Source organism: Zeus faber (genome assembly GCF_960531495.2).
Source record: "Zeus faber genome assembly, chromosome: 18".
Classification (NCBI taxonomy): Eukaryota; Metazoa; Chordata; class Actinopteri; order Zeiformes; family Zeidae; genus Zeus; species Zeus faber.
Window position 1 is genome coordinate 21,080,146 of NC_137210.1, and position 27,332 is coordinate 21,107,477.

At 45.1% G+C, this 27,332-nt stretch overlaps 3 protein-coding genes across 3 annotated transcripts; 1 reads left to right on the forward strand and 2 right to left on the reverse strand.

The window, feature by feature from the left end:
• Positions 1–70: 70 nt before the first annotated feature.
• On the reverse strand, positions 71–7,645 carry ddx18 (DEAD (Asp-Glu-Ala-Asp) box polypeptide 18). The gene is made up of 14 exons (XM_080019428.1): positions 7,498–7,645; positions 6,283–6,471; positions 5,976–6,197; positions 5,045–5,180; positions 4,807–4,907; positions 4,262–4,461; positions 3,667–3,781; positions 3,377–3,516; positions 3,114–3,275; positions 2,704–2,856; positions 2,477–2,590; positions 946–1,002; positions 681–858; positions 71–503 (listed from the first exon to the last, which is right to left on the reverse strand). Exons 1-14 carry the CDS (start codon positions 7,601–7,603, stop codon positions 358–360), a joined length of 2,019 nt encoding a protein of 672 aa, XP_079875554.1. The 5' UTR covers positions 7,604–7,645; the 3' UTR covers positions 71–357.
• Positions 7,646–8,467: 822 nt separating this feature from the next.
• On the reverse strand, positions 8,468–9,971 carry LOC307243665 (uncharacterized protein). The gene is made up of 3 exons (XM_080018558.1): positions 9,735–9,971; positions 9,413–9,570; positions 8,468–9,305 (listed from the first exon to the last, which is right to left on the reverse strand). The coding sequence occupies exons 1-3, from the start codon at positions 9,910–9,912 to the stop codon at positions 8,562–8,564; spliced, it is 1,080 nt and encodes a 359-aa protein (XP_079874684.1). The 5' UTR covers positions 9,913–9,971; the 3' UTR covers positions 8,468–8,561.
• Positions 9,972–11,595: 1,624 nt separating this feature from the next.
• LOC307243664 (actin-related protein 3) lies at positions 11,596–26,220 on the forward strand. The gene is made up of 12 exons (XM_080018557.1): positions 11,596–11,772; positions 16,737–16,792; positions 17,235–17,359; positions 18,594–18,704; positions 19,856–19,951; positions 20,424–20,531; positions 21,600–21,743; positions 22,806–22,979; positions 23,672–23,764; positions 24,669–24,794; positions 25,172–25,255; positions 26,089–26,220. The coding sequence occupies exons 1-12, from the start codon at positions 11,729–11,731 to the stop codon at positions 26,182–26,184; spliced, it is 1,257 nt and encodes a 418-aa protein (XP_079874683.1). The 5' UTR covers positions 11,596–11,728; the 3' UTR covers positions 26,185–26,220.
• Positions 26,221–27,332: the final 1,112 nt, after the last annotated feature.

A 27,332-nucleotide genomic window follows, 5' to 3' on the forward strand; every position in this document is an offset into this window, starting at 1 on the left:
CAGGACTTCAACCCTCAATAACACAGCAGTAACAATGTGATGCGTGCCACTAGTTCATGCAAGACCAAGGGCCTGGGTAGATTGATATTTAATATTCCAGAGTGAAAGTGGATTTTTAACAATAAGTTGATCAAAAATGTAGAGTATCATAAAACCAGAGGAATGCAGGGGCCTCCTGGGTAGAAAAAGCCCTTGTTTTTGTACAAAACCTGTTCCACGAGGAATAAAAAGGAGATACTTGAGGGAGAAACCACGACGGCACATTTAGGAATCAAGACATTTACATTTGTCGCATCCTCTCATCAGGAGGAAGCACAAAATAGGGGGGAAAGAGTCCGGAACTTTCTTCGACCGGCTTCAGCGGGAGAACTGCCGCCGGTCTCCTTTGTGTTTGTTGACGTGCTTGAAGATCTTGGACTTGTTCCCGTTGTTGGACTTCTGGTAGCCGAAGCCGCCGCCTCCGCCTCGTTTCTGCATCTTCACCCCTTTGCTGCTGTGGACGTCTGGGAAGGGGTCAAGTTAAGGGAAACGGCAGGGCACATGGGGACATTAGGCTCTCATTTTATTTAAAATCAGAATTATTTTTGTCGCCCTCCTTCGGGCGCTTCTCTGCACTTTCCTGGTCACACAGTAAAATATCACGTACATAAAAATATCCAAAAGCCACGGAAAAAGGATACTGAGGTCGACGTAGGGCGGAACCTTGAAGCCAAAGGACAGCGCCACCATGGGGAGGTTGAGGGTGTTGACGCTGTAGATCTGTTTGAGGGAGTGTGAGTCGTAAGCCCTCACGTACGACTTGTAGGCCTCCTGCGCCGACTTGTGCAGATAGTAGTTCTTCTCAATCAGCTTCTCCAGCTGGAAGGGGCAACGCAACTCAGTTTTGAAATTAAAACCTTACAGAACAATTCAGAAGAACAGTTACGAATTCAGTTGATTCCTTACCTGCAACTGGATATCGGAGATTTTACTCCAGGAAAATTCAAACTCGCTCAATGGCACCTAAACAAAAAGACCAAAGTAAATACCACGTGTGGAAAATATGACATTTATTCCTAAAATCCATCCATTCATGACTACAGCTGACGAATGAGGTCACATGGAGAGGACACTAAATGAGGCCATTTTAAATGTCAGCACTGTCCATGGCAATAACAATGAGATGAGGGGCATTGTCTCTAAAATTGGGTTATGACAGGATTCAAGAAATATCGAAATTGATAACTTCACAATATTTTGGGTACTTTTTACTCTAAACTTAAATGTGGGTGAAAATACCATTAGTTTATATATACACTGTTCAGCCACAACACTAAAACCAGACAGGTGAAGTGAATAACAATCATCTCGTTCCAGCGGCTCCTGTCAAGGGGTGGGTCACATGAGGCAGCAAGTGAACAGTCAGTTTTTGAAGTTGATGTGTTGGAAGCAGAAAAAAATAGTCAAGCGTAAGGATCTGAGTGACTTTAACAAGGGCCAAATTGTGATGCTAGATGACTGGGTCAGAGCATCTCCAAAACAACAAGTCTTGTGGGGTTTTCCTGGTATGCAGTGGTTAGTACCTCCGAAAAAAGTGGTCCAAGGAAGGACAACCGGTGAACCGGTGACAGGGTCATGGGCGCCCAAGGCTCATTGATGCACGTGAGGAGTAAAGTCTAACCCGTCTGGTCCGATCCCACAGAAGAGCTACTGCAGCACAAATTGGTGGAAAAGTTAATGCTGCTATGATAGAAAGGTGTAGAACACACAGTGCATCACAGCTTGCTGTGTATGGAGCTGTGTAGCTGCAGACCGGTCAGAGTGTCCATGCTGACCCCTGTCCACCTCCTACAATGGACACATGAGCAATGGAAGAAGGTGGCCTGGTCTGATGAATCACGTTTTCTTCTACATCATGTGGATGGGCGGGGTTAGGGTCCGATGGAGCGTCTGTGGTTTGTGCTGGAACAATAAGCCTGATCCATGTGGGCCATACCTCACAACTTCCAGGACTTAAAGGATCTGCTGCTAACGTCTTGGTGCCAGATACCACAGGACACCTTCAGAGGTCTTGTGGAGTCCATGCCTCCACGGGTCAGAGCGGTTTTGGCGGCACGAGGGAGAGCTACACAATATTAGTGGTGGTTTTAATGTTGTGGCTGATCGGTGAATATGCATTAATTTTAACATTTCATCTACATCTACTGAACCTTCCGTGAACATTTCCCTGAGTTTTAGATTTATCACATACTGTTCGCAAATAGAATACGACTTTATTATCCAACCACTGCCGGAAAGTCCTCTTTGGCCTCACTCCAGACAAAGTTTTGACAACACCCGAGGTAAAGAGGAAGAAATGTGAGAAACAAACACTAATCTGGAAGTGATGAGAGCTGGTATTCATTGTTAAATTTGCTTGGAAATCTTAAAAACAGCTTTTATTTCTGCTACATGACAAAACGATGATTAAACGCAGATTATTTTAAAGCCAGCCTACCTTGGCTTGTTTGAGGAAGCGCAGGAAGCCCAGCTCTTCTGGACGGAGGATGAGGAGGGCGTGGCCACTGCCATCGATGCCGCGGGCCGTTCTGCCGACCCTGTGAATGTACTCCTGTGGACGCACAACGGATAACGCACAAATAAGCAAAGTATGCAAGCTTTCAACACCCTGGAGAGAAAGGAATAAAACAGAGTTTTTAAACGTGTGGTCGCTGCGGGGGGCACCTTGGGGTCGTCGGTCGGATCGTACTGGACGATCCAGTCCACCTCGGGGATGTCCAGCCCACGGGCGGCCACGTCCGTGCACAGCAGGATACCTGTGTCGGCATTGCAGAACTGGAAGAAGGTGGTGGTGCGCTTGGTCTGCTTCTGCTTGCCCTGGAGACCGCGCGCAGAAGACGGGAAGGTTTTACCAAACTGATGTTTTCGAAGAGTATGTCAAAACCAAATAATTCCAACAGAAATCCTACACAATCTTATAACAGGTTTTACTTAAAACACTCCCGTCTGTACTCTGACCCCACTGCGATTGGTCCAAATACTTCATAGTTTGTAGTTTTGTTTGTAGTATACTGCCTACACTACCAGGAAGTGGCACTAGGGATAGGAGCAGGCAGGGAAGCTTCCAGTCTTACGTGGATGGCCAGGACGGGCAGGTCGATGTAGTTGAGCAGCTCGTAGTGGAACTTGACCGACATGCAGGAGGAGAAGAAGACCATCATCTTCTTCTTGCGGTTCTTCTTCAGAAAGGTGAAGAGAAGCAAGAAGCGCTTCTCCGACGGGCACACCACATAGCCCTAAAGGATGAGGAGAGAAATATTCACTTTTGTTCAGGAAAGCCTTTAGTTGGTTCCAACAGAACCAGTTACCAGAAAACCGCTCTGGCTGCTGCCGTTACCTGTTCCAGTCCGTCCACGGTGGCTCTCTCTTTGTCGTCGTCCACTCCCACGTAAAGCGGCTCTTTCTTCAGCGAGATGCGGGCCAGGTCCTCCACCTTCCGGGTCTGAGTCGCCGAAAACAGCATGGTCTGCCTGCGCTCTGGTGAAAACGGGCATAGAACGTTCCGTTACCCACAAAAAAGTGCCAAGCTGCTTAATAAGTGAACATTGCATATGTTAAACCTTAAAGGGGGCCTAACGACTTTGGATCAGAGTAGAAAGTTCTTATTGGCCTCTCAGCACCACGTACTTGGCAGCAGCCTGATGATTTGTTTGAGTTCCTCCTCAAATCCAACCTCTAGGATACGGTCGGCCTCGTCGATGATCAGGCACTGCAGGTTTTTGTACATGAACCCAGGGGTGTTCTTCCAGAGAGCACAACAAAATAAACAATCATTACAAAATGTTTACCCCTGAGAGTTTCAGATAGTCTGTCACACACACACACACACACACACACACACACACACACACACACACACACACACACACACACACACAGTCCGCAGGGTCAGCAAATTCTACTTGAGAATTACTACTTAAGAAGTCCGGTGTTGTATCAGAAAATTATCAGCAACCTATAACTGGTGAATTTTATTTAACAAAATTACATTTCTTGATTTGTGGGAGACACTTATGTTTTATGTTAATCATGGCATAAAGAAGGTTATATTATTATATACCTCATTATAGTAAGTGCTAAGCCTAAATTACTTCAATGTCCCTACTGTGAATTAATAATTTTTTTCATTTGAGAAATGTTATAACAATTGAAGGCATTCATTTTCACTGAGTCGGTTTAATACTCCCCCAGAAGGCCTGTTCATACTGTGGTATCGGCTCACCTGCAGGTGGTCCAGCAGCCGACCGGGCGTGGCCACCACCATGTTGACCCCGTTGGCGAGCCTCTGAGCCTCGGCCGAGCGGTTGCTACCGCCCATGAGAAGGCCGAAGGTGTGCACGTGGTGCGCCATCAGCTCCTTCATCACGCCGTACGTCTGCATCGCCAACTCGCGCGTGGGCGACAGGATGAGGACCCCAGTTCCTGCGACCGGCACAATTTCAAATAAGAATCGTGGTTCGAGTTCACAAAGCCGAGCCGAGAGCTTTGTTGGTTCATTCTTCAATTTTGACATGGTGTGAGGAACATTTTGGGCTGGGTATTGAGATTTGCTACTTTACAGCGTCAACCAATTTACATCAAACACCTTCTGAATTACTTGTTGTTTCAACACCCTACTAGTTCATACCAGTTAGCAAAAAAGTAATGTTTCTAGAATATGAGTAAATGTGTCAACCTTTTTGGGGATGTTTCTATTTTAAATGACTGTATGGCCTTTAACTCTGTGCTTCCACTATATGTTAAAATATATAATAAATGTCGTCCTACCGTTACGGGGCATGAACTTGAGCTTGTAGAGGAGTTCTATGGAGGGGATGAGGAAGGCCAGAGTTTTACCGCTGCCTGTCCTAGCAGCGGCCAGGATATCTCTGCCAGGAGAAAACCATCAAACCATGAAGGCACAGTTTTTCCTCCACTGTGGCAAGTGTCCAACCTGTTAAACTCATGATTATTGACATCCTATTGGTCTCACATTGACTTGTTTACAGCCACACTAGGGTCTTACCTTCCCTCCAGTAGAGGTCGAATGCTCTTGTGTTGGATCTCAGTCATGTGTTCAAAGCCCATGTCCTTCACTCCCTTCAGCGTGTTTTCGCTCACCAGCTCGACAAGGGAGGCAAAGGAAGTGTCCTCAAACGCTCCTAAGTTGAAGGGTTATGAGAGGGTGAAAAGGTCATTGACATGGAGGCAGGAACAGATTAACAGCAACAACCTGAAGTACGAGTAAACGGTATCTCACATTAGTAAAGAAATCTTCCATCAGTGAACTGGCAGAAGATTTCAGACGTGTTTATAATAATTCATAACATAATCGTGATTAACATTTTGTGATTCTTTTGGTACAATAACACACGTCCACCGTTTGAAGAATGGCCATCTATTGACAATGGAATACGACAGTTAAATTCCCTCAACCCAACTGAAGGACGTGTCTCACAAGAGCTTAAAATACCCTTAAAATTTGGTTGGCAACATTCTTTCAAATCTCCCAATTAAGGAAAAGAAAATGATTGCGGTCAGCGATTATATAATTGTAACGGCTTCACTTTTGGCATGATCTCAAGAATATTCTGTCCTTGCAATTATACTTTTCGAGAGGAATTACTGATAATTACTTTCAAAGACAATCGCAAGATTCAATGTATGCCTTATTTGACACCCAATTCACTATGAGGACAATGAACAGGCAACACATAAAGGCAAACTATATCTGTTCCAAGATAATCACGGAACATATGTAAAGAAATATAAGCCTCACAAATTCCCCTTGAGAGGACAAGAAGCTCTTGATCAAGTCTGATAAAGATCCATGTTAAAATATTGACTCCTAATACATCCCATAGGCTTTGGCATTTAACAGATTGATCCAGTTTCCTCAAGTCAACCAAAAATCAATAGAATCTATTCAGAAATGCAGATCTGGTTTGTTAAAATACCTGTCAGCCCGGTTGGTAATTCAGGCGTATCATCCTCTTCATCACTCTCGTCCTTATCGTCATCTGCACTCTCCTTCCCCTCACCGTCTTCTTCCTCTTCTTGCATTTCGTCATCTACCTCTTCATCATCAGAAGCCTGATTTGGCTTATCAACTGTGGGTTTTGTCTCCACATCCTCCTCCTCCTCCTCTTCTTCTTTGTTCTGTTTAGCCTTCTTGCCTCCTAGAAAGAATCCCATTGACATTAACAACCAGAAGAAATGTAATTCACCAAGTTTAACAAACTCATCCCAGTGTAAAGCCATTACCTGGCGTTTGGGAGGCATCGGCTAGCTTTCTCTTCTTTTTCCCCTTCTTTGTAGGGGCTTCGTCTGTGGTCCCATCTGCAGGCAGACTGTGTTTATTTTGCTTCCTCCGGGGCTTCACGTTTGTCTTGGATGATGCACTTGCTCTCGGTGTGTCCTCTTCACATTTATCTGGCAGCCTATTTGGTTCAACTGTAACAAACATGAAGTTAGCATTACTCATTGGCCACATACATACATATACTGTATATAGATATGTCATTAAGTAAATAATTATCAGTGAATAAAGTAGGGGTGGGCAGGTATTAGAGGCAGGGTGTGTGCAGTGTCTAGTTAAATATATTACTTTTTAAATGACTTTATGAAATGCATTTTGCTTGCTTGTTTTCCTTTTAATGAAACGTGTGTTCGGTTAGCCGATTCTTACCGTTACTATCGCCAAAGCCCTTTCAGTTTCGTGTACTATATTTACTTCACTGTTGTGCATGGTAGCACCACTGTTTATTGTAGGCTAATGTAGGCAAGACCTACGTTTGAAAAAAAAAAAATAAAAAATACTTTGACTGTTGAGTGTAAGTACAGTGTGAGTTACTGTGACAAATTCCTTACGTGTGCAAAATCATGTTTAGTTAATCAAACCACATTCTGAGTTTCATGTCGGTTATTTTATGTGGCATACAAACAAAGGCTGTTATTATTATTATCATTATCATCATCATCATTATCATCATATCAAGAACTAAATTATTCTATGCACTGTTGTAGAGTAAGTTGCCCAGACAGGTAAAGGGTTATTTAGGAGTTGGGACTACTTTTTTCATCCAGTGGCCAGGTAACTAAATAAACGTTATAGCTTAAAACTATTTCAGAAGTTTGAGCGACTTATTACGGCCTAACCTTTCTGGTTCGAAGCCCTTCCACAGAGCACTTGAGAGTATGGACAGTCACCAGAAAGAAAGCGGACCCCTCACAACCAACTACGTGACAAGCCGATGGACACGGGTGACGTTTAATAACAAATCCCGCAGAGCTCGAACGCTTACGTCGCGCCGAATTGAGGGAAACTTCAACTGGCAGGCTAGCTCACTGGCAGGCTAGCTCACTGGCAGGCTAGCTCACTAGCAGGCTAGCTCACTGGCCTGGCTGCCTGCTGGTCTTTTTTTGCGGGCGGTGGTAAACACGGCGGAACCAGTCAAACTACGCCACCCTACCACGCACCAGAGTCTCCGTCCTGTGGCTGTTTCTTTAAAAGTTTGCGGTCTTTGCTCCTCTGGTTCCTTTTCTCGATTTTCTTCCGCAGGATTTTCATCGGCAGGTCCGACATGATGGTTACTGCCGCTGCCTCCGCCGCTCCAACCTCGACACGCTCACGGAACACGTGTGTCAGTCAGTCAGGACCCCGCTCTCCACCGAGTCGGGTCGGAACGTGCTTCGCCTGAATAAAAATCAAAAGGACCTCACGTAGGTGTCCCCTACGATGCCAAACGGAAAGCATGAAATACTTTGTTGAACCCGAAACACCTGCGAATTTCGACTTTTACTGTACGTTCACGTTATGACAGTATGAACTTATTTTTTCTCAATTCAATTAAAAACAACAACAACAAAAAAAAAAACCTGAACTAATTTGAGGGAAACCAGTCGACGTTCATGAGGGAAGACTGCAGAGTGGAATTGATGCCCATCTCTGGTTCCAAAACATCGTAAGAAACATGGATAACATCTTCACGATGCTGTAGTTATTTAAAATTGTGTAGAATTGCCTTTCTATTCTTATCTGGTAATAATAATAATAATAATAAAAAATAAAAAAATCACATAGGTGCTTGCGCCACAGGTTGCTACTGCTTCTGAAAATGTCTGTTTCATGACCACGAAGAGGATGCAGGACCTGGTACCTCTCAGAAGGTTGAGCACCATGTTGCCACTGCATGGGGCTGACGTCTGCTCTTTACGTTTACATTAGTGCTTCTTTCCTCTATTGAATAAGTAAAGCCTTATTTATGTAGTGCGTTTTAAAATGCAGTTACGAAGTTGCAATAAACACAAATGACAAACACAATGGGAAATAACTTGACAACAAGCCGGTACTACGACTATTTATAGTAATGATTTAAAAAATGGATTGAAATGTTATGAGATCAGTGCTGCATTTATTTCACATATGAAGCTACATCTTCTTCTCAGCTTTGTTTTGACAATGTTTTACCATGTAACTCAACCAGCTTTTCTAGGCGTAACAGTCATCTAGCCTTGATTTTATTAACACACGGTATCACCTTCTACTCCATCTCGAGCTGCTCCGTCTCTGCTTTGACCTCATAAGTCTGTATGCGAGCGGCCGGGTGATTTGATCGAACCATTCTCTCCATCTCTTCCCTTGCTTTGCCCGTCGACTGGCGCTTGCTCCGCCTCAGCCCTTGTCTGTCCTCCCATCTCTGCTGCCTGGTTCCCGTCAGAGAATGCCTGCCGTTCACCTCTGTGTACCGCTGCCCCAGAGGCACGTCCCTCCGCGAACACGCGCTGTTGCAGAGATGGCCGCAGCCGTACAAAGGCACTCTCCCCAGCGGCGAAGCGGCGGAGGGCGGCTGACATTGTCGTTTTTGCCCGTCTTCTTCCACCGCCTTGAAGACCAGGTCCGTGATGTCCCGGCGAAGTCTGATGAGAAGCATGGGATCTCTGATTTGCCGCATGTCTTCCAGCATGACGTCCAAAAACTGGTTCAGGACGTCGCGCTTTGAAGATTCTGGCGGTCGATCCTTTGGCTTAGAGAGACCTTCCGGACCGTTCTGGTTGTTTAGACCCAGGGCGAGGACGTCCGCCGCTCGAGGCGCCGAAGGTGGACACCAGTGGGCGGCGGTGTTTGCAATCGAGGCAACAGACAGCTCTAAATTCAGATCCGCCCCGGATACGCCGGCGTCCGCTGGGCTTCCAAACGCGCTTTCTGTCTCCTGATCAAGACTGCCCTCTGTCTCCCCTCCTTCTTCTTCTCCGTCATCCTCGTCCTCGTCGTTGTACTTCTCTTCCTGATAATAAAATACAAGCATAAAATAACAGCGCAGCTCCCAGGTACCAGCAGTCGAGAGACATCCCCTCACCCGGGGTTGAACCCAAACGCCCCCAAGTCGCTCACCAGAAATGTGCCCACCCGCCTGCGGACTATGTAAGGTTTCAGGAAGTCCAGTTTCTCCTTCAGCATCCTCTGCTGGCACGTGTTGACATTCTCCGGGTGCCATAGCAACCGCCCATACTGAGTTCGGAGCGATCGGGACCTTCGTTCAACTTCGGATGCTGAGGAGGGGAACACGGTTCGATGTTGTCAAAACCAAGTGAAACACAACAGGTGGTGGAGAGAGAGAGAGAGAGAGAGACCGATTTTCAACAGCACATTGTATAGCAGGCATTCAAATTCAAACAATGAATTGAATGAGTAAAACAACAACAACAACTCTTGCCAGATTTCCCAATGGTTGACGCGAGCTCGGACCACAGCTGCGTCTTTAAGTCCTTGTCGAAGTAAGAATCCACGGAGGAATTGAAGAGACACTCGTGCTTGCGCCAGAAATCTATGAGCGCCCGGTCCATCGCGGGGCCCCAGTGTGGCCCCCGGATCTGCCCGCGAAAATGGGTCATTCTCGGAGGCTGCGACGGGCAGGCTCGAAGGTAAACACGGGCATGTGCGTCGGACACAACTTGTTTATCTGCTGCCAGTGTTTCCGGGTCGTTGAATGAGACCGCCGCCACCTGCCGGGCCTGTGGTGGTACTGCGCACACATTCAACTATTACGACCAAATGGCTTCTCGATGCCCGGCGTTTTGAAACGGACGCCGTCACTTCCATTTGCACTGCAATTCCTACATCTGAGTGTATTAACATGCGTGTGAATTACGACGATAACTTTTCAAATTTCCATTTCCCCCCAGCTATTATGTCTTTATTGGGGGAGGTGTGTCGGTGTGTTTCCAGCACGCCTCCGAGCAGTTGGAGTCTAATACGTTTTCCAGAATGAGTTGTTCATGTCAGCGTTTCCAGTAACGTTACCTATTGGCATCCGTCAGTCAGTTGCAGACGAGCTACAGTAAAGAGTCGCTTGTGCTTATTACGCCAATTCCGTGAAAACGTAATCCACTTTTTTTGAAGGAATGGCAAAATAAACAGACTGGGTTTGAGTGGTGTGCGGGTATTTCGCGGATAAATGGTTCCAATAGATCTCGGTCTGGTGTTTTACGCCGATTATTTGACGGTTATTTGCTGATTGACAGCTAGGCGTTGGCTTGTCATCGGCGCGGCAACAGAAAAATATAATAATGAGTATTTTGATGATTATTATCATTATTGTTGTTATTATTATTATTATTATTATCATTATAAGTATTTACAATGCACAGTGAAATCAATGAATACTATTAAAAAGGCAACTAAAAATAAAATAAATTATAATCGAACAAAGAACACTGAAATAAATACTACGTGGGCCAATAAAACATAAATACATACTCGTAAATATTACGTAGGCTACTAAATCTGAATACGTCAAATAAATACTGCGCAGGCTACTTAGAAACAAACATGGGCCACTGGGGTGCAGCTCGTGCTGCATTTTACGGAAACCCGGAAAAACCCAACCTCCTGAGAGAAACCGCGAAGGGCCGGTCGGAAGTCGAAGTCGGAATTTCAGATCACTCGGTTTTTATTCTAAACCGCGTCTGACTTCGATCTAAACTCCCTCGCAGTTATCGTTCCTGTGCAGATGCTCGTAGAATTCCCAAGTTCACCAAACAAACAAATGCACTGCGGGGATCCACGTTATGCCCGGACAGACGCATTACGACAGTCGGAATAACCGATTTCCGAGTGTCACGAGAATGCAGCACAAGACACATTTTATTGTACGTACAGTTGATATATATATATTTTTAATCGAAACCTCAAACGTACAAAGTGTCAAATGCGCTATAAACATGTTTTAAATCATCCCAACATCAGAAGATTCAACGATAAGTTGAGCAATAAAAAAAACAAAACAGTAGGTAGGGTAATAAATAAATAAATAAATAAATAAATACAAAAAACAACGAAGATACGTGACAAGAAAACAACAACAAACAAAACCGTAGAATTTAGACGTTTTTTTTAGTTGCATTTCAGGACTTCCGTTACACAGAATTAAACCGCCCCCCCCCAAAAAAAAGAATCAATTTTCTGGCGATTATTATTATTATTATTATTTTTTTTTTTTTATGGGTGTCCGCCATCTTGCCTCTCCCCCGCCCGCCCGCCTGCCTGCCTGTCTGCCTGGGTCCGAGTGCGGAAGTGGGAGAGCGCACTGTGCGGGTTCAGGGCTCCGCCTCGGACGGCTTCCAGGACCCATCCTCCGACGCGCGCACTCGCATTACCGGGGTCATCCGTCGGAATCACACCAGCGAGACCACACCAGAGGCCGGGGAGATGGCAGGACGCTTACCGGCGTGCGTGGTGGACTGCGGCACAGGGTGAGCGGCTCACGCCGGAGCGCCGCGCGGAGGAGGGGGGACCGAGGGTTTCGGGTGTCACCGCCGCCCGGTCCCGTCCGTCTATTTGCACGTCTGTCTTTCTGTTTGGGTGTGTGTGTGTGTGTGTGTGTGCGCGTAGGTACGTATATGTATGTGTGTATGCGTGTGTGTATGTGTGTTTTTCCGAATATTCATGGTGACTTTAGCGCACCACGCTGTGTTGTTTTCGCCCGTTTTGTCCATCGCGTCACACCGGGGATTTCAATACGAGAAGCTTTTTTTTTTTTTTCCCACCCCCTGCTGTGGGCCAGATCGCAACCCCTAATGTGATGGGAGACCCGTCTCACCCAACACCCCCCCCCCCCGCCCGCCCCATTCATTCGTCTCATCGCGTAAAGTGCGCGTAGACGCTCCGCGGGGGGGGGGGGGGGGGCCGCCGTCGCCGCAGATTCGATGTTATTATTTCACCGCGTTCTGAGCTTCATTTCGCTGCGAAATCCACTCAAATCTTTTTTTTTTTTTTTTTCTTTTCCATTTTTTTTTTTTTTTAGCACGGTACTCCGCGTCGGGCGCACGCGCACTGCGACTTCCTACACCGCTCCTCACTTCCGCATTCACGCTTTCTCGTCTGGTCCATATATGGTGGTTTCTCGGCGTCGGAGCGCGTTTTTTTGTGCAACGTTAAGTTTGTCAAAATCGCACCCCCCCCCCCCCCCTCGCTTCGTCGCGCGGGCGCTTGTTTGAACATATTTCGGATTCGGTGTCCTTCTCCCCGTCATCGGAATGACATCACGACAGCCGACCAGGCGACATTCCGGCAGACGTGACCTCGCGGTTCTCCCAGCGTCCATACCTGCCTTGGCATAAACGCATAGTTCGAGTCCAGAATAAAGTGGGAAATCTGTGTTTCAAACAAAAGGGGAAATTGCGTTGCACGATTTGACGATGGTATGAATACGGAAAACCTTAATCTGTACAGCGCCTTCCTACACAACATGCAACTCAAAGTTGTTTACATTAATAGAAGGCAACCAAATTGGGCCGAGATCTCTTCATACCGCCAAAGTACATTTTCATATAAAATGTTTTTTTTGTTAAGCGTTGGTGCGTTGTCAGGACAATTGGCACAGAGAGCTCAACAGTCCAAAAGAAGCACAGAAGAAAACGGAATTGATCAAAACATCCAAAATGTCTTCTATACACAGGTTAAATCAATCATAATGCTAATAAGACAAGCTAAATGTATTTAATTCAAATAAGTAAGTATACTGTATTTTTGTTCCTGGTCATCAATTTTATGTCAATTCATACAGAGACGTTCACGGTCAAAGATTTTAAGTCGTTGTTTTTCCTGCAGCATTATTAGCCTTGAACTACTCCAAGCAATTTGCAAATTATTATTTAAAACATAATTGCTCATAGATGTTGATATTCGTCTTCAGCCTCAGCTGTGTTTGCATCCGCTTCAGGAGGTGCAGTCGCATTTTCTCTTTGGCCAATGCACACATGCAGACGCGTGATGGTTGGGTTCTGTCGTCCAAACGTGCTCGGTATTGGCTTGCGTGTAGAGGCTCGAACTCTTCACTCCTTGCATTGCATACCTCACCCCCCGTCCTACCGCCCTCCCTTCCAGCCATTAGCCGGTGTGGTGCATCTGGGCCAGAATGGAGAGGAGACAGAAGGAAGGAGAGGCAGATAATTAGTTTAGCCTATGCTGCCTCCTTTTTTCTAGCAGATGTTTTTTTACTTTGAGGCTGATGTGTAACATCAGAATTCACAGCTACTCCTCCCAAACCATCAGAACATGCATAGTTGTTTTTTTTCTTCTTGTTTTGAAGGTCGAGAACTTAAGCAGTGCTGTCACCACCGAGGTTACCTTTATTGCTGAGCTTGGGCCTTTGTTTATAAAGTGTTTTGTTTTTTAGTTTTTTTTTTAAAGGAGGAAATTGTGATCACTTCTGGTGTGTGGCTTGGTCAGAAAGTGAAAACCAGCAACAGATGTTTCTTAAGTCAGGAGACGGGTAAAAAGCCAGAATGCAATAGACCACAAGGCTCATAGCTCAGGCCTATGAGTAATAACTATGGTGGCGAAGATGTGCGGGAACTTCACATCCTCTTATCCTGAAACATCTTTACCTCTAGGGGCTATTATTGGATCAGATTTTGGCCGTGCAATAATGGTCAAAGTCGAGTCATGTTTTCTGGTCTGTTTTCCGTGTGGACACTGATGCTCTTTTTTGGGTGAATCATCAGGTATCGTGGCAGCGCAGTTAGATTCAATTCTTTATTGTCATTTCTCATCATACATCGAGAATGAAATTTGTCGTCTGAATTTGACCCATTCTATACACCCCCTGGGGCAATGGGCAGCGGCAGTGCAGCGCCCGGGGACCAGCTCCAGTATTTCATGGTGGGATTAAACCGGAGCACCCGACGGAAACCCATGCAAACAAGGGGAGAACGTGCAAACTGGGAAAGGACCTGGGGCAGGCATTCAAACCCAGGACCTTCTTGTTGTGATGCAACAGTGCTAACCACTGAGCCACCGTGCTGCCGTTACAGCTGGATGTCATTAGTAGAAGTAGAGATTATCGGGACACGGGGCAGGGCCAAAAAGCAATGGCCTAGCTTTTCGAGGAAGCGTCCAGCTGATCAGCGTCCATGTGAGGAGCCTTCACTGTGGTTGCTTATGGCTTCAGGTGAATTAAGCCGTGGGGAACTGGTTCCAGATTGGAGCCAATTGTTGATAACCAACCCTAAGTCCAGTACATCTGAAATGTACGTGACTCACTACATCTTGAGCCATATTCATCTTTCATGATGTTGCAAGCAGTTAAGATTTCCTGCCTCGAGGCGACAATTCCTCGGCCTAATTATGGTTGGAAGTGGCATGAATCTGAATAGCGCAACACAATCAATTTGGCCTGCGAGATTGCCAATATCTACGTATCGATGTTCTAACACCTGACCTATATCACAGTGATTTTGTAGGAAACTTAGTATATTGAATTTGGAGTCCCAGCTCTTTCCATGGTGATGTCCGCGGTTGTGCACGCGGTGCACTGGGCTTGTTGAGACAGGTGTCGGCCCTTGACAAGCTGGGACTATTCAGTGGAATGAAGAAATGCTTTGCTACTCTGTTCTGCTAGTCTGGGCTGCTGTTCCTTGGTTGTTACAGGACCACCTCTGTGTTATTAACCCTTTTTGAAGTCAGGTTCTCTCTGCTTTTCATGAACATGTTCGCTGAGCTCTGGGTGAGGCTGCCATACGCTGGCTGTGCGCATACTCACAGCCTTCCCACATCATCCCTGCGCGTGTCACTGTTGACAATATCGGAATTTCTATGCTACCCTTATCTGAAGCGACCCACACTATACACTTTCACCTAGTGGTGCCTTTAACCCTGGCTTTTAAGAGTAGCTATGAGTCTACCAAGGAAATTATAAGCTTCAGGAATATGAGCTTTCAGCCAGGTGCGTTGTTTAAGAGTGAAGGTCAACACATAATCCAAATATTTCTCAGGGTGACCAATATCTCGTTTTATGTCACATCAAATCGCATTTGACACGGTCTCTTATTGAGCACAGCAACCATCCTTCCTGTTGATTACACTGGCGTCAAGGCTTAAACATGTAACAAATATATATATATTTTTCATATGAATTCAACATAATGGCCCCCATGCAACAGTTTTTAAGCTCATTGTTTTTAGCGTGCAATCAATGGCTGAAATTCTAATGCCTTGCATTTGGCATGGAGCACTCATTGCCCGAGATATACACATGTAGAAGGTTGTTTATGTCAAGTGGGCTCCACTTGGAGAAGTTGCTGTTCTGTAGCTTGATTGTAAGAAATGAATAAAATAACTAAACTATTGCAGCCATAACTGGAGAACCGTTTAGGTACATTTAACGGCAAATAAGAAAATCCTTGGAAGGCCAAAGTAATTTCCCGTTCAGACAACCGTCTTTAACTGAAGTCTCATCAGTGGCAACGGGTTTTGTTATCCAGACTTTTTCGAAGTCATTTTAATAGCATTCCCAGGACATTTCTTTGTTGTTTTTTTTTCCACCCAGTTTCAATTCAAAGGAGCTACTGTTGGGACCAGGATGTAGCTTATTATGCCCACAGAGCTCTGGCAGTGTTTAGCAGTGTCCCCTATCAGTCCCCTGGGCGCTTCTCGCAGGAAGCAGCGGATTCCCGCCAGGGCCAAGTCCTACATCTGGCTCGCATGTGCCCAGCAGCTCCGTGGAGGAGGCGCAGGAGGCGGCTGTGTAATGTCCAGACTCTGCAAGGTGTGGGTGCGGTGTGGTGCACTGGTTTTCAGTTGGCGTCGAAATGAATGAATAAATGAGCAAGAACTCTCCATTAGGGATTTTTTTCACGCACACACCTTTCCCTTTGCCTCAAGGAGTTATCGCGTCAAATGCAGAGTCAAGGGATGAGGAACTAGGCCAGTGCTGAGGTCAAAGCTGGTCCATATTTAGGATGCTCAGTAAACACAGAAGTGATTCATTCTACGGGGAAATGTTGCCTGTTCGCAGTTTGCTGCTGTGAAATGAATGGGCTTTTGATGACCCCCCCCATTAGCAAACTGCAGAGCGGCTGCATTTGGCACCCAGCCAGGCCCCTGAAACGCAGCGATGTACAATATCATAGAATAACATATCGTCTGTAATTGATTCTAATTATCTCTGTATGCGTTTTTATTATCCGTGTAGACTTTCCCCTTCTCTCTTTTTTTTTTTATTTTTATTTTTTTATATTTTTGTAGAGGACTTTGAGTTGCATATGTCGTATCAATTGTGCTTTACAATAAAGCGCTTATTATGTTCTTCACCAACATCTTACACCTGCTTTCAAACCCGGTCACGGCAAACTGGGCAGCTCGGCTTGGATTTGTCTTTAAAAAGCAGAAGTCTCGGCCTCTCTCTCGATTGAAATGCCATTCTTCTCTCTTGCAGTTACACTAAGCTGGGCTACGCAGGGAACACAGAGCCACAGTTCATCGTGCCATCATGTGAGTATAGAAACTGCTGGTTGTACAGGCCCAGCCTTTATTTTTTCCATTTTATTGGCCTAAATTGAGCCCTAAAGAGTGTTGGCCCAAACTGCGCGCCACTCTTATGGTTTTAATGAAAAGAGCAGATTACGGCTGTTAGTTTGGGGCCATTGGCACATTATGGTTATACATTTTTTTTCTGATTGCATATATTTAACGTGCTTCTCTGTGTCAGAAAATGAAAAATGTCAAGTTTTTCTTTCATATCTAAAACGATTTCTAAGAATCTTTGTTTGCATTAGTGATTTTCCTCGATGCTTCACCACGTGTTAGCCTTGCACTGGACCATTGTCGGATGAGATTATTGGTGAATCTTGGATTCACTCCCCTTTCATGTTTCGTTGTCGGTTATTTCGGAACAGACTGAGGACGTACTGTGCTCTTCTCCTCGCCCATTCAGGTATCGCCATCAAAGAGTCGGCCAAGGTTGGCGACCAGGCGCAGCGGAGGATGATGAAGGGAGTAGACGACCTGGATTTCTTCATCGGAGACGAGGCGATAGATAAGCCAACGTACTCCACGAAGGTAAACTGACGTAATACAACGGGAGTCATCAGGCTTAGGGAATATCACGATTCTTACATTTGGTCAAGCCAACTCTTCCATGAAGGGAACGTGGGGGTAAATGCTTTTCAAGAGGGAAACGGAGAGAACAAACAAGTAATTAGACAGAGATTTTGAATCCTCCATACGCTCCGTGAGAGTCCTCCAGAGGTCCTGGTGATGCGATGCTACTCTACCCACCGTGCATGGCATATAAAATCCATGCCGTCATGTGATAGTGTGCATACTGCACATTTCAGAGGTTGTTGCATCGCAGCAACGCCTGCATGCAGTGAGGGGAGCCCGCCCCGGGCTGCACCGCTGGACATTTCAGATTAATTGATGAGCGGCGATGGGAGGAAGTCTATGAATCCGCTCATTTACATGTATATAGACTGCAGAGAGATGTACATCGATCAGCCACAAGATTAAAACCGCTGACAGGTGAATTGAAAAACATTGATCACCTCGTTCCCACGGCGCCTGTCAAGGGGTGGGATACATGAGGCAGCAAGTGAACAGTCAATTCTTGAAGTTGATGTGTAGGAAGCAGGAAAAATGGGCAAGCGTAAGGACCTGAGTGACTTTGACAAGGACCAAATTGTGATGGCTAGACGACTGGGTCAGAGCATCTCCAAAACGGCAGGTCCTGTCCACCACTGAAAGCTCCTACAATGGACACGTGAGCAATGGAAGAAGGTGGCCTGGTCTGATGAATCACGTTTTCTTCTACATCATGTGGATGGCCGGGGGTGGGGTCCGATCCGATGGAGCATCTGTCGGATGTGCTGGAACAACAAGCCTGATCCATGGGGGCCCCACCTCACAATTTCCAGGACTTAAAGGATCTGCTGCTAACGTCTTGGTGCCAGACACCACAGGACACCTTCAGAGGTCTTGTGGAGTCCATGCCTCCAGGGGTCAGAACTGTTTTGGTGGCACAAGGTGGAGACACACAATATTGGTGGTGGTTTTAATGTTGTGGCTGATCAGTGTAAAGGGTATAAATCAGGGAATTTATTTGGTGAGGAAAAACTTGCACTTTAAATGCCAGATATGGGCAATACTGGCATTTTTGTACCATCAATTATAAAGATAGGGGAAATGCTAAGACACCACACGTGGATTAGTCAGCATTTTTATATTTTCACTCTTTGCAGTATTTCTGTACAATGTGCTTGGCTCTGATTGGTCCTTTCACCCCCTCTGCCCACAGTGGCCAATCCGTCACGGCATCGTGGAGGACTGGGATCTCATGGAGCGATTCATGGAGCAGGTCATCTTCAAGTACCTGAGGGCGGAGCCCGAGGACCACTATTTCCTCCTGGTAAGTTGGCCTGGAGGCAGAGCGCGCAACCGGTCGGTCGGGGTGCTCGTCCAACAACATAGCAGTGCACGTGAGAATTTGTGTTTCTTAATTTTCTCGATACTGCATAGATTCTCAAAATAACGGTGTCGATATTTAAGTTCCTGGTGATGAACCTGGTTAGGTACTTTGCGGTTAGAGTTAGGGTTCGCGTGAATTGTGATCCCTGATAACATATGTTATCACCAGATTCTTGCCAATGCGTGGCCATAGCGGGCGGTTCTCGTCCCACGTCTACAACCTGGTTCTAAATGACCGTCAACACAGTTGGGCTCTGTGCTTATCTCCTTATCTCCAGGGCAGTAAGGTGCGCCTGGGCTCCGTGTGCATACTTGCAATGGGAGTGAGGAATTGAGGTTAAAAAACAAAAATCAATAAAATTCCCTATGGGGTGTTGTTTAAAAAATGTCAAAGAAGCAATTATTCTATAACCACCTTCCTTTATTTAAAAACAACATTGTCCCATTATACTATGTGGACTATTTTGAATGCTGTATAGAGATTTACATTTTTTATTTTATTCCTATTTTGATTGTTCTATTTGTACTACTATGCCCAGCAGTCTCTGGAGTTTGCCTAAAAGCATTTCACGACATACGGTGCAGTTCAAAATGTGAGGAATAAATCTGCATTGTATGTATATGATTATTAACTGTTATGTGTAGGAGCACCGCGTGTCGATTACGCACATTTGAGTATTTTTCGAGCTTATAGAGCTTGTGCGTAATCACCAGGTGTCATGACATTTCACTGCATATATGTACGACTGTATGTGTATGTATGTGACAATCTCTTGAACTTGAACTATAGTACGTTATTATTTATTTCCCTGTGGGGCTGGGTGTAGGCTGAAAACAAAATACCATTGTTAATCTCTTACCAAGCTGATTTAGTTCCTGGCGGTAAAAGCTCTTGCTGCATTTCCTAAAAGAGGGTTAAATAAAGGTGTGCGTGTGTGCGTGTGTGTGCGTGTGTGCGCGTGCGTGTGCATGCGGTGTGCGTGCGTGTGCGTGCGTGTGTGTGTGTGTGTGTGTGTGTGTGTGTGTGTGTGTGTGCCTGTGCGTGTGCGTGTGCCTGTGCGTGTGCCTGTGCCTGTGCGTGTGCGTGCACAGACAGAACCCCCTTTGAACACACCAGAGAATCGGGAGTACACAGCCGAGATCATGTTTGAGTCTTTCAACGTGCCGGGGCTGTACATCGCAGTGCAGGTGAGTCTGAAACAGTCAGGCTGTTTTCTAATCTGGTGCGAATGGCATTTTTAATTTTTTTTTGATTAATATTATTATTTTTTATTTTATGCTGTTGTAATATTGTCAGAGTTCCTTCATAGTTTAGGAATTGACTCCATCGCTCTCTCTCTCTCTCTCTCTCTCTCTCTCTCTCTCTCTCTCTCTCTCTCTCTCTCTCTCTCTCTCTCTCTCTCTCTCTCTCTCTCTCTCTCTCTCTCTCTCTCTCTCTCTCTCTCTCTCTCTCTCTCTCTCTCTCTCTCTCTCTCTCTCTAACGGTTGAGCTTTCTCTCCAACCCACTCAGTAGCTCTACCTCTACTTCGCTCCGTCTTTAACAATCTCAAATACTGTTTCTGTCAAACTCTGTCAGTGTGACTGCCTTTATCAAACCTCATCTCTCTCTCTCTCTCTCTCTCTCTCTCCCCCCGCCCACCCACCCACCCACCCACCCAGGCCGTTCTTGCTCTGGCGGCCTCCTGGACGTCCAGGCAGGTGGGAGAGAGGACACTGACGGGCACCGTCATCGACAGCGGAGACGGAGTCACCCACGTCATCCCCGTGGTGGGTATACACACACATCCACACACACACACCAGGCTGGTGAGTTACTGGTGAGCAAGTCTCTGCTTTGGGGGATGCACAAAAGCTTTTTGCTACATTTTGGAAAGGAAGTGGAGAGAAATGCTGACTCGTTGTTTTTCGAAGGCAAGGCCTTCCTGGCCAAGCGAAGTCCAGACACCGGTCCCAGAGGCGTCAGATGCATTGCTGCGCGGCCAAAGTGCTAAAAACACACTTTTCACACTGATAGTTTCACACTGATGCGATTAAAAAGGGGTTGAAGGCCTGTTTTTGTTTTGCCTTTTTTCCCCCCTTTGATTTATTTTGTACTTCTCTAAATACAGCCTCAATTTATGTCTGACCATTTTTTTATCATCTATCCTATAAACAGTTTTTATTTTTTTTGTTTGTTTTATTTTGTAGTCTGTAAAGCACTTTAAAAGTGCTTCTGCTTTGAAATGGCGACCTGCCGATAAGGGCTTTTTTCATTATTAGTCTGTTCCAGCTCAATGCATAACCTCAGAAGCGCATGACGGTATTTGAGAGTGTGTGGTTGGGATTGCTATGGTTTTAGAAAATGGACCGGCGGGGTTTGCTTTTCACGTTGGGCCACTGAGTCAGCATTGTGGCTTCGTGGCCCCCGCTGATCGCACAGGAAAAGGGGCCAAACGCAACAGTGCGGTGAAGTGGAGAATGTAAAAATAAATACAGAAGAAAATTAATATATGACCAAGGCCGATAAGTGTGAATGCCGTTCATGGTGTCCTCAGAATATCTTAATACCTTCCATAACCATTCTATCTGACCTAAAGGAAGCTGTTATAATAACAGTTCATATAATAACCTAGTCATAACCTACGGTGTTTCTAACTAATACTTACCTCTGCCCTGTACCAAGTATATGATACTTACTTTTGAGAGACGATCTTTCCAAAAATCAGCCCAGATTGTGTTTAAATAGTCTTAAAAAGTATTGCATTGGTAGACTGTGAGGGACTGTTCTTAGGATGTTCTGTGCAGCTTGACATCACTTTGCTCTCTTTCCCTCCCTCCCTCCCTCCCTCCCTCCAGGCCGAGGGCTATGTAATTGGCAGCTGTATAAAGCACATTCCCATCGCAGGACGTGACATCACCTACTTCACCCAGCAGCTCCTCAGGGAGCGGGAGGTTGGCATTCCGCCCGAGCAGTCGCTGGAGACGGCCAAAGCGGTTAAGGTGGGTCGCCGGAGCTTGTTTCCCATCAGCCGCCTCAGCGGCCGGGCGGACAAAGGGTTGCCCCGGGCGACGGGAGTTGCATTTGTGATTTCCGGTCCGACTGATTTGTGTGCCAGAGAGGTACCGTGAACTGGGAAGGCCAGAGACGGGAGTGCGGAATATAACATACCAGAAAATGATCAAGACCAAATATAAATCATGTTTTTGTTTTAATTGAGTGCGACCAGTGTCAAAAAAAAAAAAAGAAAAAACTCATGGGGTAATTTCAGCTAGTTTTGTCAAAGTGGGGGAAAAGCTAACCCCTTGTTATTCTCACGGTAGCTTTGTGCCTTCATGGCCATGCAATAAGCGGCATGTAGAAAATATTGATAACTCAACGCTGAAACGACCGCATCGAGGGCCGGTCGGGGAGCGGGGGAGAGCTATTTGTTAGGCGGGTAAATGATAAATGGATCTTGTTCCCTATCGTGCGTCTCCCGCCACCAGGAGCACTCAAAGCACTCCTCCATTAATAGCTCTCGTTCGCCCACTCATACACCGTCACGCACACACGCACACACGCACGCACACGCACGCACACACACACACACACACACACACACACACACACACACACACAGATTTCCAAAACGCAGCCATGCGAAGCATCAGTCAGCTCGTTGGAAGTGGTTCAGTGTTTTGCTCAAGGACGTCTGGCCCGTCTTTTCCCCTTTTTCGGGGGGATCGAACTAGCCACCGCCCGACTGCAGAACAACCGCTCTCTAGCCAGGTCTGGCTGCAGCAAGACAATGTGACTTGTGTTTGTTTCGGATGCTCATGAGGGAGTCTGCAGCTCTGACCCTTCTCTGCCTGGGGGTTAGAAATTGTTCATTTTTACGCTCCTGTGGTTAAAATGGATTTCTGAGTGTGACGGTGCCGCGGCTCCCAAAACATCCACACATCTTAAAAGCATTGTGAATGCAACAAAATGGACCTCTCAAAGTTATGTTTTTTTCCCCTTGAATTGAATGAAATGTCATGTTTTTAGACGGCTACGTCAGCGTGTTCCTCACCTCTCCGCAGGAACGGTTCAGCTACGTGTGTCCGGACCTGGTGAAAGAATTCAGCAAGTACGACACGGACGGCTCCAAGTGGATCAAGCAGTACACGGGCATAAACGCCATCAACAAGAAGGAGTTCACCATCGACGTGGGCTACGAGCGCTTCCTGGGACCGGAGATCTTCTTCCACCCTGAAGTGGGTGTGCCCCCGCGCTCATTTGTAGTCTCCGCTTTGGCGCGGAGCTTTTCCCCGGGATAATCCGCGGTCATAGTTGTCTTAATAGTAATCGTAACGTTGAAGGGATACTTCAAGGCGGGGATCTTCCTAGAGGACTAGAGTAGAGTGATGTTGCCGAATGGGCGTTTCCGGATGCTAAAAAAACGACTCACACGCGGACACTTGCAGGTTTAAGTCTGTGGATCCCAAAGTGTGTGCCCCGCCCCCTAGTGGCGGCACATAGGTATTGCAGGGGGGACGCAGGTAATTGACTGAGGGTAAATGATGTATTATGATCAGAATTAAAATGAATTATTATTTTATATTATTAATTCATATACATATTTTCTTTGTTATTCATGTTAACATCCACAAATGGTTACAGGAAATAAAGGATCAACACAATTCTTTATTTATTTAGTTATTTATTTATTTTTTGGATGAAGTGTTGTTGTTTTTTTCTCCTTATTTCTGCTCTACAAAGTAAAAAGCCATAAAGCTTGATGAACGCATTGACATTCACGTTCTTTATAACGTGAATGTGTGAAGCTCACTATGACTCGCTCGCTCACTTTTTTTTTCGCTTAGCTGTATTAATGACAAAAAAAACAACCCAAAAAACAGATTGTACGGTCGCTGCGCGGTAGATTAACGAATGTTCTCTGTTCCAGTTCGCCAACCCTGACTTCACCCAGCCCATCTCCGAGGTGGTGGACGAGGTCATTCAGAACTGCCCCATCGATGTCAGGCGTCCTCTCTATAAGGTAGCTCCACGTGTAGCTGCCGTACAACACTAATAAACACTTAATAACATTTTCCAGGTGTTGTAAGGGGACGACATCACCCTGACCGCTGCGTTCCCTCTCCTCAGTTGCAGAGCCCAGTGACACCGTCAGTGTTTGGGAGAATCAGCCTCCCGGTTGGGATTTTGGGGGCGGTGGGGCTGCTCAGGGCCTTCAGGTTGGATGAAGGGAACCTGGCAACCCCCGGTGTTGCCTGTTACATGACGTATTATGTGGGCGATCCCTCGTGAGATTCAAGCGGTGGGAAAGTAACGCTCAGAGATGTCGCTTTAGTAGTGTTGTCAAATCTTCTTTTTACCTTTGTTCCAAAAATGCAGGAATGTGTTATTTATTTATTAAAAAAAAAATATATATTATCATAATTTTTTTTTTTTTTTTTTTTAAATTGCGGTGAGCTGTGCCGCTGTTGTCTTCATTCTCGGCTTGACTCGCTCAAACGACTCCCGTCGTGCATCATACTAAGCCTTCCTGTTAAACTTTCCCCAGCGTGCCGTCGTTTCCCTCACAGTGGGCCTTGTTTAAGCGTTTTTGTTTTTTCTTCCTCCAAATAGTCTTATTTCCGTTTTTTCCGTTTCCATGGAGTCCTTTATGATGCCGCGCCAATTTGACAAAGTGTGGACGCAGAAATGATGATGACGGTTCTTTAACGGCGTATAAATATTTACGCGTCCCCACTCTTGTTTACCAAAAAGCTCCCATGAAACTGTGCTAAAGCCAAGACGTTTTCCTGGCTTCATTTTGTTTTGTCGTCACATTGTTTTAATTCTTATTTTTATTTTCTTGCACCAGATGTCTAGCGTGCCTTTTTTTTTTTTTTTTTTTTTTTTTTTTTTTGGGTTAACGTTCCCGTTCGTTTTCCCCGCAGAACATCGTTCTATCGGGAGGCTCCACCATGTTCAGGGACTTCGGGCGCCGTCTGCAGAGAGACCTGAAGAGGTCGGTGGACGCCAGGCTGAAGATGAGCGAGGAGCTGAGCGGAGGAAAGCTCAAGGTGAGCGGCGGCGGCGGCTTCCCCGCGTGCGAGCGGGAAGTTTCCACATCCGAACATTTCAGACGCCGTTAATGGTGTTGCAGCAGTTTGGTAACTTCCTCATTGTGCCGAAAACGCTTCCGGCATCGACAAACAGCCTTTTTTCCCCGTTCCTGTTTGGACAATTAAATATGTCTGAATATTAACTCCCGTGAGACAGAATCACCCCTCCCTTCAATACTTTTGTTTTTTTTTCCCCATTCCCTTCCGTTCAGGTATTTGGTTTCGTTTTTTTCTTTTGCAGAAGCTTATAAGTCTGTTCGTCTTGTGAAATTTGAAATACTTCTCCTTTTTTTTTTTTTTTTTTTTTTTTTTGTTTGTTTGTTTCCCTCCCGCAGCCCAAACCAATCGATGTCCAAGTAATCACTCATCATATGCAGAGATACGCCGTGTGGTTTGGTGGATCGATGTTAGCGTCAACCGTGAGTATCGCCAACCCCGCGTACGATCCTAGAGAAATGTTACTGAATAAATGGAATAGCACAATGTAATAATATCATATAACTAATAAATGGAATAACACAATGTAATAATATAAAATAATGAATAAATGGAATAACACAATGTAATAATATAATATAACGAATAAAAGATGGAGTAACACAATGTAATAATATAATGAATAAATGGAATAACACAATGTAATAATATAAAATAACGAATAATAAATAGCATAACACAATGTAATAATATAATATAATGAATAAATGGAATAACACAATGTAATAATATAATATAACGAATAAAAAATGGAATAACACAATGTAATAATATAATGAATAAATGGAATTAAACAAAATGGAATAATATAATTTAACGAATAAGTTGAAAAACACTATGTAATAATATAATATAACGAATAAATGGAATAACACAATGTATTAATATAATATAACGAATGAATGGGATATAACAATAATTAGTCGTTAGAAAAAAAGCACATGAGGTCAAAATTAACCCTCACCATAAATCTGGTGCATTTGTACATTAAATCATCCTCAATCATTTTTCAGTGGGTCCTTATGATTAAAAATAAATAATTATAAAAAATGAGCTTAAATAAAGAGTTTTTTTTTTTGTTTTTTTTAACATTTATAAACGTGTTGCGGTGGAGTTGTAAATCAACATAATTCTAAGTCCAATTTTGAGGCCCGTGTTGTTTTCTCTCTAGATAGTCCCTCGATTGTATTGGCTGATTTATTCGTCTTTGCCTGACATCCCATAATCCCCGCTCCTCCTTCTCGTCCCCAAACAGCCTGAGTTCTACCAGGTCTGCCACACCAAAAAGGACTACGAGGAGATCGGGCCGAGCATCTGTCGCCACAACCCAGTGTTCGGAGTCATGTCTTAACTCTGGAGCCGGGGTTTCGGGTCACGGGGTTACGGGATGTTGGGGGGGGGGTTCAGGGTTCGTGGTGGGGGGGGGGGGGTGCGGTTGTCGAAACCGACTGGTTTGCGAGGTCAGGCAGTCGGGGACGGCGGCGCGTTTGTGATTTTTATTTTTATTTTTATTTCTTTTTTTTTTTTTTTTTCCTCTCGTCGATCACTCGTTCAACTGTGGATGATAAAAGAACGAGCGAGAGGGAGGGGGGGCGGAGAGAGAGAGAGAGAGAGAGCGAGCGAGCGAGTGAGCGAGCGAGCAATCCAGATTTTAAACGGGAAGAAAAAAAAACAAATTAAAATATTATGGGGAGAAAAAAAAACAAAAAAAAAGAGGCACCAGACCAAACACAGACGGGGCTGGAGAAACGTGTCGTGAAATGTTCCTTTTCTTTCTCCCGGAAACGAAAGGGAACGAGTGGTTCGTGAACCAAAACAATGTTAAGAACTTTAGCGGATGAGCAACATTCAGAAAGCTGGATGACGACGACGACGACGATGACGACGATGATGACGACGATGATGGGATAGATGATGACGAAGAGGAGGAGGACGTGATGAAAATACCGTGACGTTAGAACATATTATTTATGTTTGTCGAGCACGAGTCCGGGGCCATATCCGACGACTCTTGAGATCACGCGATCGCTGACAAATTTCGGAGATCATTTTGTCCTTTTTCTTTTTCCTTTTTTTCCCTCTTTTCCTCCTTTTTTTTTTTTTTTTAATTTCCTGCTACAAATGCACTTCTCTCTGTGTATCACGGCAAGAGCTTGTTTATATTCCATATAAAGTTTTTTTTTTTTTCTTTTTTATATGTAAAAAATAAAAACTTGGGGCAAATCAGGGGTAAAAATATAATTCATACCAATATCAGCAAGTGACTTATTTTTTTTCTTCTTTTATTTTATTTTTTAAACCCAGAATACGGCTTTCGGGCGCAGCGTTTTCCTAAGTTTGGATGGGGGGGAAGAAAAAAAAAAAACGCAAAAAAAGAATAAAAGGAAAACGTTCCTCCTGTTATTTCCAACGCACGTCATTGCTGTTTTCCACTTGGGTCGGTGTTCATTCACAGGTGCTTTGACGTTTTTGGGGCCGGAGCTAACACCTCTGTGATGC

Coding starts and splice junctions, on each gene's coding strand:
- ddx18 (XM_080019428.1), bottom strand. CDS start 7,603: ATGTCGGACCTGCCGATGAAAATCCTGCGGAAGAAAATCGAGAAAAGG. Junction 6,198..6,282: donor CGATGCCTCCCAAACGCCAG/GTAATGGCTTTA, acceptor GATTCTTTCTAG/GAGGCAAGAAGGCTAAACAG. Junction 5,181..5,975: donor ATTACCAACCGGGCTGACAG/GTATTTTAACAA, acceptor CCTTCAACTTAG/GAGCGTTTGAGGACACTTCC.
- LOC307243665 (XM_080018558.1), bottom strand. CDS start 9,912: ATGACCCATTTTCGCGGGCAGATCCGGGGGCCACACTGGGGCCCCGCG. Junction 9,571..9,734: donor GTCAACCATTGGGAAATCTG/GCAAGAGTTGTT, acceptor TCCCCTCCTCAG/CATCCGAAGTTGAACGAAGG. Junction 9,306..9,412: donor GGCGGGTGGGCACATTTCTG/GTGAGCGACTTG, acceptor TTTTATTATCAG/GAAGAGAAGTACAACGACGA.
- LOC307243664 (XM_080018557.1), top strand. CDS start 11,729: ATGGCAGGACGCTTACCGGCGTGCGTGGTGGACTGCGGCACAGG. Junction 23,765..24,668: donor TCAGGCGTCCTCTCTATAAG/GTAGCTCCACGT, acceptor TTTTCCCCGCAG/AACATCGTTCTATCGGGAGG. Junction 24,795..25,171: donor TGAGCGGAGGAAAGCTCAAG/GTGAGCGGCGGC, acceptor TCCCTCCCGCAG/CCCAAACCAATCGATGTCCA.